Raw genomic sequence first — 12280 nt, 5'->3', positions numbered from 1 at the left:
AGGTAGTGCTAAGGAAGCAATGTGATTGCAGCAGGACTTAGACAAATTGGAAGAATGGACAAAAAAGTGGCAGATGGAATACAGTGTTGGGAAATGTATGATAATGAATTTTGCTAAAAGGAACAATAGTGCGGACTATTATGTCAATGTAGAGAAGGTTCAGACATCAGAGGTGTAGAATGACTTGGGAGTCATTGTGCAAGACTCCAAGAAGATTAATTTACAGGCTGGGTCTGTGGTAAAGAAGGTAAATGCAACGTTGGCATTTATTTCAAGGGGAATAGAATATAAAAACAAAGAGATAGTTCTGAGCATTTATAAGACAATAGTCAGGCCATACTTGGAGTATTGTCAACAGTTTTGAGCCCCATATCTCAGAAAGGATGTGTTGTCATTGAAAAGAATCCAGAAGTGATTCACGAAGATGAATCCGGGAATGAAGTGAGGAGCATTTGACAGCTTCTTGCCTGTACTCACTGGAATTTAGAAGAGTGCGGGAGTATCTCATTGAAACCTGTCGAATGTTGAAAGGACTAGATAGAGTGGATGTGGAAAGGATGCTTCTTATGGTGGTGGTATCCAGAACTAAAGGGCACAGCCTCAAAATTGAGGGGTGACCTTTCAGAACAGAGGGAAGGAGGAATTTGTTTAGCCAGAGAGTTGTGAATCTGTGGAATGCTCTGTCACAGTCTGCGGTGGAGGTCAAGTCCATTTAAGGTGGAAGTTGATCGTTTCCTGATTGGTCAGGGTATCAAAAGATATGGAGAGAAGGCAGGTGTATGAGGTTGAGTGAAATCCGTGATCAACCATGATGGAATGGCAGAACTACTCAAAGGGCTGAATAGCCCAAGTCTGCCCCTATATCTTAATGGTTAATAGACGATCCCGCTAGATTTGCAGGGAAAATGATGCCTCACCAGAAAGGACTGTTGGTCCTTGAGTGGAAGTGAGGGAGGAGGTGAATGGGCAGGTGTAGCACTTTGGCCACTTGTGGGAATAAATGTTGGGTGAGAGATTACTGGAGAGTTATGATCAGAAAGGGAGGGATCCCTGCAGAAAGTGGAGAGAAGGGAAGAGGTACGTATACGTTTAGTGGTAGGATACCTTTGGATATGGTGGAAGTTGTGGAGAATGATGTGTTGCATGCAGAGGCTCATGGGGTGGTAGGTTAGGACAAGAGGAACTCTGTCACTGTTAAGGCAGCAGGAAGATTCAGTGAGCGTGGATGCTTGGGAAATGGAGGACATGCTGGTGAGGGCAACATCAGTGGTGGAGGAAGGGAAATCCATTTTTCTGAGTGCAGTAATGATTGTAGATTCGATATTTAGGGGACCAGATAGGAGATTCTGTGGACATGAAAGAGAAACCCGGATGAAATGTTGCCTCACCTATGCCAGCATCAGGAATGTCTTGGATCAGGTGTGTCGTGGTTTCTCGTTTCTCACAAATGGCAAGGAGAGGCAGAAAACCCTTCAAGACGTTTTATACTTTAATTTGCAAATCAAAGCTGAGACAATCAGAAAGCTAGTAGCTGACTGCCCGTCGAGGCTTGTACACAGCATTTTTTATAGCAATTTTCCTATCTTAGCTACATTATCACATCCAATTGGCCTGTGATTACATATCATCAATATATCTGCTCTCGACTTTCCACTATTGTTTTACTCCCCAAATTAATTATGTCCTAGTTTACATTTTAGACCATATGTCTTCTCATCCCTAACCACAGTTATTTCTTAATTGGTCTTGCATCGACATACTGCCACATATTTCATCACCTTACTCACCACCGTTATCTTTTTACTTGGTTTCATTCTAGTTCTCTTCATGAATTAATAGTGAACAGGTCAAAAGTCATGACTACATAGTGAATACCTTCTAATGAGCTAACAGTGGTTACATAGAGAATATTGTAGAGAATACAATGTGTGCATTTGAGTAAATACTGTTGAGTAAATACTGTAATACATAGAAAATACAATGTGTGCATTCACATTTTCCAACAGGTACAGAGCATTCTGAAGTTGGAATTGTGGCACATATTGGTAAGAACATCATAGGTAGGAAAAGGGAGGAGGTCCTGAAGAGAGAATATAGTGAGTTAGATAGAAAGCTGAAAAGCAGGACCTCCAGGGTAGTAATCTCTGGATTGTTGCCTGTGCCACGTGCCAATGAGGGTAAGAGTAGGATAATTTGGCGAATGAATGCGTGGCTGAGGAGTTGGTGTAGAGGGCAAGATTTCAGATTGATGGATCATAGGAATATCCTCTGCAGAAGGCATGACCTGTACAAAAAGAACAGGTTACACCTGAACTCGAGGGGGACCAATATCCTTGCGGACTGATGCACTATCAATTACTCCAAAAGACTGGAGGTAGAGTAAATACTGAAAGGCTTTTATTAACAGTAAAATGGGACCTCGTCCATGCTGAGTATCTGCCCTGGACTGAGAGAAGGAGCAATGGCACAATTGCCTTTATTCAGGGGTCTGTGGGAGGAGCCACAGGAGCAGTCAGCAGAGGGGCGTGTCCAGACAGGTAACCCAGTTGCTATATATATATTATGGTTTACCACACGGACAGGTTAGCTAGAGCTGTTAGGGGGGATTTAAACTAATTTGGAAGAGGGTGGGAATCGGAGTGATAGGGCTGAGGATGGGGCAGTTGATATACAAGTAGATGCAGAGTGCATTGTGGCTGTGAGGAAGGGAAGGCAGATCGAGGGGAACACTTCAGTCAGTGGGATGAGTTAATGAGCAACAGGGGGCCAAAATCAAAAAGGATGAATAATACAGGACTGAAGGCATTATATTTGAATACACGTAGTATACAGAATAAGGTAGGTGATCTTTTCGTGCAGTTAGAGATTGGCTGGCATGACATTGTGGGCATCACTGAGTTGTGGCTGAAGAAACAACATAATTAGGAGCAACACTCACAACACGCTGGAGGAACTTAGCAGGTCGGACAGCATCCATGAAAACGGTCAGTCAACGTTTCCGGCTGGAACCCTTCATCAGGACTGAAGAGGGAAGGGGCAGAGGCCCTATAACGAAGGTGGGGGAAGGGTGGGAAGGAGAAGGCTGGTAGGTATCAGGTGAAAAACCAGTAAGGGGAAAGATAAAGGATGCTAACAGGAATTCTGCAGATGCTGGAAATTCAAGCAACACACATCAAAGTTGCTGGTGAACACAGCAGGCCAGGCAGCATCCCTAGGAAGAGGTACAGTCGACGTTTCAGGCTGAGACCCTTTGTCAGGACTAACTGAAGGAAGAGTTAGTAAGAGATTTAAAAGTGGGAGGGGGAGATCCAAAATGATAGGAGAAGACAGGAGGGGGAGGGATGGAGCCAAGAGCTGGACAGGTGATTGGCAAAGATAAAGATAAAGACAAAGATAAAGGATGCTGCCTGACCTACTGAATTCCTCCAGCGTGTTGTGAGTGTTGCTTTGACCCCAGCATCTGCCGAGTATTTTGTGTTTATAATTAGGAGCTTAACATCCAAGGATACACATTGTATCAAAAGGACAGGCAAACAGGCAGAGGGGTTGGGATGGCTCTGTTTGAAAAATATGAAATCAAATGCTTAGAAAGAGCTGACATAGGATTGGAAATTGTAGAACTCTTATGAGCAGAGTTAAGAAACTGCAAGGGTAAAAAGACCCTGATGGGCGTTATACACAGGCCTCCAAACAGTAGTCAAGGTGTGGGATAAAAATTAGAATGGGAAATTGAAAAGGCACTGTTACATACCCCGTAACTGGGTTGCCAAACCAGCAGAAATGGACCACTCGGAGTCTGGATTACTAGGAACTAATAAAGTTTTATTAAAGAAATAAGTAACACAGTACTCTAATTGTAAGGATATAAATGCAACAGGTTAGCAATGATAATACACACATGTACACAGAACTAGGGTAATAGGAATCAAACAAGCTCTATCGCTGTCTCGGGGTAAAATGATCAGTCTTAAATGACGCAGAGTTCAGTTCAGCTTCGTACAGTTTGCAGTAATCACTGTCCTGCCATTAGAGGGGGGGGGGACGATTGCAGTTTGTTTCAGGCAGACCCTTGATGTCTTCTATCCTGATGTGGTCACCGACTGTGACCCCTCTGTTCCGGATACGACCGTTCTTCCGCGGTGAACCTGGCAACCAGGCAAGGGCGGACACACACACCAGGTTCCCACCGATTGTATCTTTACACCCTGTGAGTCTATGGTCGGTTCCCGGGAACCGGACCTCCAAACTCCCACCAACTTGTGGGGGCCCACCGCTCTTCCAGGGTCTCGTTATCTCGTGATCTCGTGGTGCGTCCGTGCCTAGCGAACCTGCTCTTTTTATCCCCCTGCTGGGGTATCACTTGTCCATCAAACTTCAAACAGTTCAGGTTCAAAGTAACCAGTCTGCCAATAGCTGAATTGTTTTTCTTTTCCGTTAATCTCTCTCTTCTCTCTCATTAGCATTTTGAATGTTCCTCCATTGTCTCCCTTATCTCTCCAATTAACATCAATCGTCCGATAGCTTGGTTTGGCATCACAGCACATAAAAAGGGTAATGCTATGATAGTCATGGAGGATTTCAACAAGCAGGTAATTTGAAAAAAATTAGGTTGGTATTGGATCCCAGGAGATGGAATTTGTGGAATGCTGACATGATGACTGCAGCTTAGTCACACTGTTGTAAATTCCCATTCCCTGCAACTATTCCAGTAAATCCCCTTTGTGTCTTCCTCAGGATCTTTATTTCACTCCAGTACATGGTGACCAGGACTGAACACACCAAGTGTGAGTGAAGGGAAAGAGATAATTTTGCAAAGTCTGTGCCAGATTCTCCTCATTTCAGCACTGAGTGCAGAGGAAGGGTGAAAGCAACAGTGGGACAGGAAGTCTGCTGAAAACTGGACTGACACAGCAACACACAGAGCTCAGGATGCAATTCTTTTTATTATTGGCTGAGAAACTGTGAGTACAGTCACCACAGACAGTGAGAATGGCTACAAAGAAATCATGGCACTGAATCCACCAATGGAAATGATGAGTGGGCGGTTGTGGAGTCTTCTAACTACAGTGAAGTTTGTAGGAACAAACAAAACTAAGTTCCGTGTTGCAGGGATAATCATTCCAAAGTTTCTCACCTTGAAGAAGAGAAAAGGAATCCAACATTGACCTGTTAGTCCACAAGCATAATGTTGCAGTTGCTGAAAATCTGAAAATAATTCTGGAAATATTCAGTAGGTCAGGCAGCGTGTGTGGATAGAGAAAGAGGAAGGTCATTAATGGAAAAAATATGTCTATTTCTCTCTCCACAGATACTGCCTAACCTGTGGAGTGTTTCCAGCATTTTCTGTTTTTTGTTTAATCTAAATATTTCCTCTTTTTGAGTCAAAGTCTGTCAGCCATAAATGTTTTTTGACCTTGATCCATGTGTTTGCCTTGTAAAATAAGGGAGTCACTTCCTATTGTGCTCAGAATAAGTGTTGCTGAAACCTGACCCCTCACAATATTCAGTGGGGATTTAGACTGTTCCAGACTGATGTGGCTGGGCTCACCCTGGGCTGGAACTCCCTGTGAGGGCTGGACAACATGCCTATCCCATCAGAGATAAACTGAGCCCTCACTGTTTCATGGGAGCAGGGTCTGGAATCTCTGGAATGTAGAAGATAAATATAATATTTCTGGTTTCAATTTTTACCTAGAAAAAATATTATTCCTTTCTGTTATGAGGAAAAAATGGGAGGGCCATGAGTCAGTCCTCATCAGGGGATCAGAGGCCATGAAGGTCTGTAATTTTATATTCCTCAGCATTACCATTTCATAGAATGAATCCTGTGTTCAGCACTTAAATGCCATTACAAAGAAACCATGGCAGCACCTCTATTTTCTTGGACGTCTGTGAAGATTTTGACAAACTTCTACAGATGCACAATAGACAGCATACTGACTGGTTGCATCAGAGCCTGGAATGGAAACACCAAAGCCCTTGAACGAAAAAGCTGGTAAAAGGTAATGTATACGGCCAGTCTGTCACAGGTAATGCTCTCTCCACCAGTGAGTATACCTAGAAAGAGTGCTATCACAAGATTTCAGCCACTTTTATTAAGGAGCCCCCACCATCCAGGCTAGGTTCTCTTCTTGCTGCTACCATGAGAAAGGAGATACAGGAGCCGATGGTCCCACACCATCAGGAACCGTTATTACCCCTCAACCATCAGGCTCCTGAACCAGAGTGGATAACTTTACTCACTCCAAGCACTGAACTGATACCACAACCTGTGGACTCTACAAGTTGTGTTCCAATATTATTGAATATTTATTTATTTATTATTATTGCTTGGTTTGCATCTTATGTATTTGCACAATTCATTGTCTCTTGCACATTGGTTCTTTGCCCGTCTTTGTGAGTAGTTCTATTGAGTTTATTTGTATTTATTGTGAATGTCCACAAGCAAATGATATTAAGTTTTCTTTGAACTTCGTACCTTGAGTTTTTTTATCTGCAGTTCCACACCGCAGGACCCTCCAAACCTGATATTACATCCCTTGTAAGTTGCTTCACCTACAAGGTCACACTGAGTTGAACCTGAAATATTAACTCTGTTGTCCAGATGAGCATGGGGTTGATTCATTCCTCTGTGCTGACAGACCTCTTCAATACTGTGTCTGAAATGGACTTCAAAGACAATAACGTTTCTCTCACTGTTACACTTACCTGAATGATGAATATGCACACAGTCTTCATTGTGTTGGTAATCATCAGGCTGATTTTTATTCCAGTTTCTATAAGTGTAGGATGTTCCATCAACCCATGTGAAATTCTCTTCCTGTGGGATATAAATCAGTGATTATTCCTGTCGGAATGCTGAGTAACCTGTCACTTACTGGTACAGGGAGGAGCTGGACGTGATCCAGAGTGAGATCAGAATACGAGCCGCCAGGACAAACAGGGCAGTGAATGAGATTTTAAATGACGGACTGTCTGGGTGGGGGAAATCTCATGGAAGTAATAGAACCCTTGGAACAAAAGAAACCAGATCTGGGAGTAAAAGTCAGGGAGAAGGAATAATGACAACTCAGACAATGAGTCATTGAGCACAAATACACAGACTGATCTCATAAACACCAGAGGAACAAATGACAGAAGAGCTTAAAAAGACAGCACATGAATGGACACAGACTACAAAACCAAATGGGAGTTGGAGGCAGGAAAATTTGTGACACACTCAGATCCTGTGTACAGTTCTGGTCTCCAATGTTTGGAGAGGGGACGGAGATACCACTGAAGGTGAGAACATGTTTGCAGGGACAGTACCAGAAATGAGAATCATGCATATCAATTAAGGTTGAGCAAACTTGAGCCATTGTCTCTCATTGACTGAGGGTGATCACTTGCTCTCTTTCTGAATGGTTACCTGCTCTAAATGTAGAGCCACAGCTACAATTAACACTTGGATGTTAAAGCCAGATGATTCTGTGTGAAATGGCCAAGCAGCTCACTGGGATCCTCCTTCAAACTATGAAGATTCAACAGGGTCAACACAGAGAAATGTTTCCACTTGTGCCTGACCACAAATATAGGAGACTCACTGATCAATCCAGCAGGCTGTTTGAGAGAAACTCTTTTCTCTAGATTGTGACTCACTAGGATCAATGATCAGTGCGGAAAGACAGAGACACCACTCATGAGGGAGAAAGGAAAGTCGCACAGATTGTGTCAGATGAAGGAGGAGTGAGAAGGCTCATGTGGAGATAAGACCATAAGACAAAGGAGCAGAAGTTGGCCATTCGGCCCATCGAGTCTGCTCCAGCATTTTATGATGAGCCGATCCATTCTCCCATTTCATCCCACTCCTCCGTCTTCTCACCATAACCTTTGATGCCCTGGCTACTCAGATACATATCAATCTCTGCCTTAAATACACCCAATGACTTGGCCTCCACTGCCACCCGTGGCAACAAGTTCCATAGATTCACCACCCTCTGTCTAAAAAAATTTCTTCACATCTCTTTTCTGAATGGGCGCCCTTCAATCCTTAAGTCATGCCCTCTCGTACTAGACGCCCCCATCATGGGAAACAATTTTGCCACATCCACTCTGTCCATGCCTTTCAATATTCGAAATATTTCTATGAAATCCCCCCTCATTCATTTAAACTCCAAGGAATACAGTCCAAGAGCGGACAAACGTTCCTCATATGTTAACCCTCTCATTCCCGAAATCATTCTAGTGAATCTTCTCTGAACCCCCTCCAACGTCAGCACATCCTTTCTTAAATAAGGAGCCCTAAACTGCCCACAGTACTCCAAGTGAGGTCTCACCAGCGCCTTATAGAGCCTCAACATCACATCCCTGCTCCTATACTCTATTCCTCTAGGAATGAATGCCAACATTGCATTCGCCTTCTTCACAACTGACTCAACCTGGAGGTTAACCTTAAGGGTATCCTGCATGAGGACTCCCAAGTCCCGTTGCATCTCAGAACTTTGAATTCTCGCCCCACTTAAATAATAGTCTGCCTGTTTATTTCTTCTGCCAAAGTGCATAACCATACACTTTCCAACATTGTACTTCATTTGCAACTTCCTTGCCCATTCTTCCAATCCATCCAAGTCTCTCTGCAGACTCTGTTTCCTCAGCACTACCGGCCCCTCCACCTATCTTTGTATCATCAGCAAACTTAGCCACAAAGCCAACTATTCCATAATCCAAATCGTTGATGTACAATGTAAAAAGAAGCGGCCCCAACACGGACCCCTGTGGAACACCACTGGTAACCGGCAGCCAACCAGAGTAGGATCCCTTTATTCCCACTCTCTGTTTCCTGACAATCAGCCAATGCTCTATCCACGTACGTAACTTTCCTGTAATTCCATGGGCTCTTATCTTGTTAAGCAGCCTCATGTGTGGCACCTTGTCAAAGGCCTTCTGAAAATCCAAATATACAAAATCCACTGAATCTCCCTTGTCTAGCCTACCTGTAATTTCCTCAAAAAATTGCAATATTTTTGTCAGGCAGGAATTTCCTTTAAGGAAACCATGCTGAGTTCTGCCTATCTTGTCATGTGCCTCCAGGTACTCTGTAACCTCATCCTTGACAATCGACTCCAACAACTTCCCAACCACCGATGTCAAGCTGACAGACCTATAATTTCCCTTTTGCTTCCTTGTCCCTTTCTTAAATAGCGGATTGACATTTGCAAACTTCCAGTCCTCCGGAACCATGCCAGAATCTATTGACTTTTGAAAGATCATTGCTAATGCCTCCGCAATCTCCACAGCTACTTCCTTCAGAACACGAGGGTGCATTCCATCTGGTCCGGGAGATTTATCTACCCTTGGACTATTCAGCTTCCTGAGTACTTTCTCTGTCGTAATTGTGCCTGCGCACACTTCTCTTCCCTGACACCCTTGAGTGTCCAGTATACTGCTGATGTCTTCCTCGTTCAGTTCCTCTGCCATCTCTTTATCTCCCATTACAATTTCTCCAACATCATTTTCTATCGGTCCTATAAGTTCTCTCACCTGTCTTTTACTCTTTATATACTTGGAAAAGCTTTCAGTATCCTCTTTGATATTATTTGCTAGCTTCCTTTCATAGTTCATCTTTCCCCTCTCAATGAGCTTCTTAGTTTCCTTTTGTAAGGTTTTAAAGACTTCCCAATCCTCTGTCTTCCCACTAATTTTTGCTTCCTTGTATGCCCTCTCCTTTGCTTTAACTTTGGCTTTGACTTCTCTTGTCGGCCACGGTTGCATCCTTCTTCCATTCGAAAATTTCTTCTTTTCTGGAATATACCTGTCTTGCACCTTCCTCACTTCTCGCATAAACTCCAGCCACTGCTGCTCTGCCATCCTTCCCACCAGTGACCCTTTCCAGTCAACTCTGGCCAGTTCCTCTCTCATGCCACTGTAATTTCCTTTACTCCACTGAAATACCGACACATTGGATTTCGGCTTCTCTTTCTCAAACTTCACAGTGAACTCAATCATGTTATGATCACTGTCCCCCAAGGGTTCCTTCACCTCAATCTCTCTAATCACCTCTGGTTCATTACACAACACCCAATCCAGTACAGCCAATCCCCTAGTGGGTTCAACAACAAGCTGTTCTAAAAAGCCATCTCGCAGACATTCTACAAATTCTCTCTCTTGAGATCCAGTGGCGACCTGATTTTCCCAATCTGCTCGCATGTTAAAATCCCCCACAATTATCATAACACTGCCCTTCTTACAAGACTTTTCTATTTCCTGTTGTAATTTGTAGTCCACATCACTGCAGCTATTAGGAGGCCTGTATGTAACTGCCATCAGGGTCCTTTTACCTCTGTGATTTCTAAGCCCAACCCATAAAGATTCTGCACCGTCCGATCCTATATCACCTCTTTCTAATGATTTAATATAATTTCTTACCAATAAAGCCACGCCACCCCCTCTGCCTACCTTCCTATCCATCCGATACACCGTGTATCCTTGGATGTTCAGCTCCCAGAGACATGCATCCTTTAGCCACGTCTCAGTAATGGCCACAATATCACACCTGCCAATATGTAGCTGTACGACAAGATCATCCACCTTATTTCTTACGCTGTGTGCATTTAAGTATAATACCTTAAGACCAGTATTTGGTACTTTTTGCTTTGATTGCACTGCAACTCATCCCAATGGCTGCAAATTTGCCCCATCCGGATAAACAGGGACATAAACATGTGTGATTTTATTTGTTCACATGACATGGTGTCATTGGTCAGAGCAGCATTTATTGTCCTTCCCTGATCATCCTCTGACCATTTCAGAGGGCAGGGACGAGTCAACACATTGATGGATTTCTGGAGTCACAGGGAGACCAGACTGGGGAAGGATGGCAGATCCCTCACCCTGAAGAACTATACTGAACCGGATGAGTTTTTACAGCAGATTGTTAGTTCCATTGTCACCATTTCTGATAGTAATGTTTTATTCTAGATTTATTGCATTTTATTTACTTAGATCCAAATCCAGGTTTGGATGAGATTCAAACTTGTGTCCCTGGATCATTAGGATACACCCAGTAACTTACCACTACACTGCCGCACCGCTGTTACTCTGAAGGATATCAGATGTAATGCTGTCAGTGCACACTGATGTCACTTCAGAGATCTGTCAATGTGTTAATGTAATCTGTCCTCTGAAATTGTCAGAGGAGATTGGGGAAGGACAACTTCTGGTCTGGCCAGGGTTGTGACATCCTGTAGCGTAAAACCTTTTCATTAACATTACCTTCCATATGTCGTTAACCTTACCTTGCAAAGGTCATTCAGGCCAATCCAAGCCCATGGCATGCCCTCCTCCATGGCACTGACCACTTCAGAAATGAAAGTGTTGTGATCGCTCGAATTCACAGAAGTCAGCTGTCCGTAATACGAGTTTTGATTACAGAAATCCTTTAAATGAAAGAAATAATTTATCTGTCAGCGAGAATCAGTGTCTTTCATCCTCTTACAGGCCGCTCAGTAAATTGCCCAGCCTAACAGAACAACCAACAGTAGAATCAAATAACAGCCCTTCAGATCCACAATGTGATGATGTCAATTAAGCCAACGATGCTGAATTAACATGACCCCTTCTGTATGCACCCGGTCCATGTCCCTTCATTCTCTGTATATTCATGTGATTATCAAAGAGCCTCGTAAACACCTCTATTCTATCTGCTGCCACCACCACTGCAGAGAGCACATTCCAGGCACCCATCACCTCCTTGTCAAAACTCGACCCACACAGCTCCTTTAAACTTACTCCATCTCAACTTAAATACTGTACATGCCCTCTGGTATTAGACACATTGACCATGGGAACATGATTCCAGCTGTCTACTCTGTCTAGGCATCTCATATTTATATAAACCTCCATCAAGACTCTCCTTAGTCACCGACACTCCAGAGATAAAAATCCTAATTTCTCAAACCTCTCCTTAGAGCACGTGACCACTAATGTAGGCAGCAGCTTCATAAACCTGTTCTGAATCCTTTCCAAAGCCGCTACATCCTTTCTGTAATGGGCAGACCAAGAATGAGTAAAATTCTCCAGACAAGGCCTATCCAGAGTTTAATAACACTGCAAAATAACTAAATAACTTCCTGACTCTTGAACTCAATGCCTCAACTAATAAGAGCAAGCATGTCATACACCTTCTTTACCTCCCATCAACTTGTGCAACCACTTTCAGGGAGCTACGGACTTGCATCCTAAGAAGTATTGGTACATCATGGCTGTCAAGGGCCACTAACCACATACTGTTCCTTCACATTTG

At 43.4% G+C, this 12280-nt stretch overlaps 1 protein-coding gene across 2 annotated transcripts in view; it reads right to left on the bottom strand.

Annotated features, from left to right (window-relative positions):
• LOC140186624 (C-type Lectin CRL-like) overlaps nt 1-12280 on the bottom strand; it is a 31178-nt gene that overhangs the window by 11261 nt on the left and 7637 nt on the right. The window contains exons 4-6 of one of the 2 annotated variants that reach the window (XM_072240982.1): nt 11274-11414; nt 6709-6820; nt 4925-5134 (exon numbers count right to left, since the gene is read on the bottom strand). In XM_072240982.1, the coding sequence (XP_072097083.1) occupies nt 5058-5134; nt 6709-6820; nt 11274-11414 (330 nt within the window). In that variant the 3' untranslated portion in view covers nt 4925-5057. Of the gene's footprint in view, nt 1-4924; nt 5135-6708; nt 6821-11273; nt 11415-12280 lie in introns of those variants that run through there. The other variant, XM_072240983.1, reaches the window with a different exon arrangement.

This window comes from Mobula birostris, chromosome 23 (assembly GCF_030028105.1).
Source record: "Mobula birostris isolate sMobBir1 chromosome 23, sMobBir1.hap1, whole genome shotgun sequence".
Lineage (NCBI taxonomy): Eukaryota > Metazoa > Chordata > Chondrichthyes > Myliobatiformes > Myliobatidae > Mobula > Mobula birostris.
This window is presented reverse-complemented; position numbering and strand designations above follow the sequence as displayed.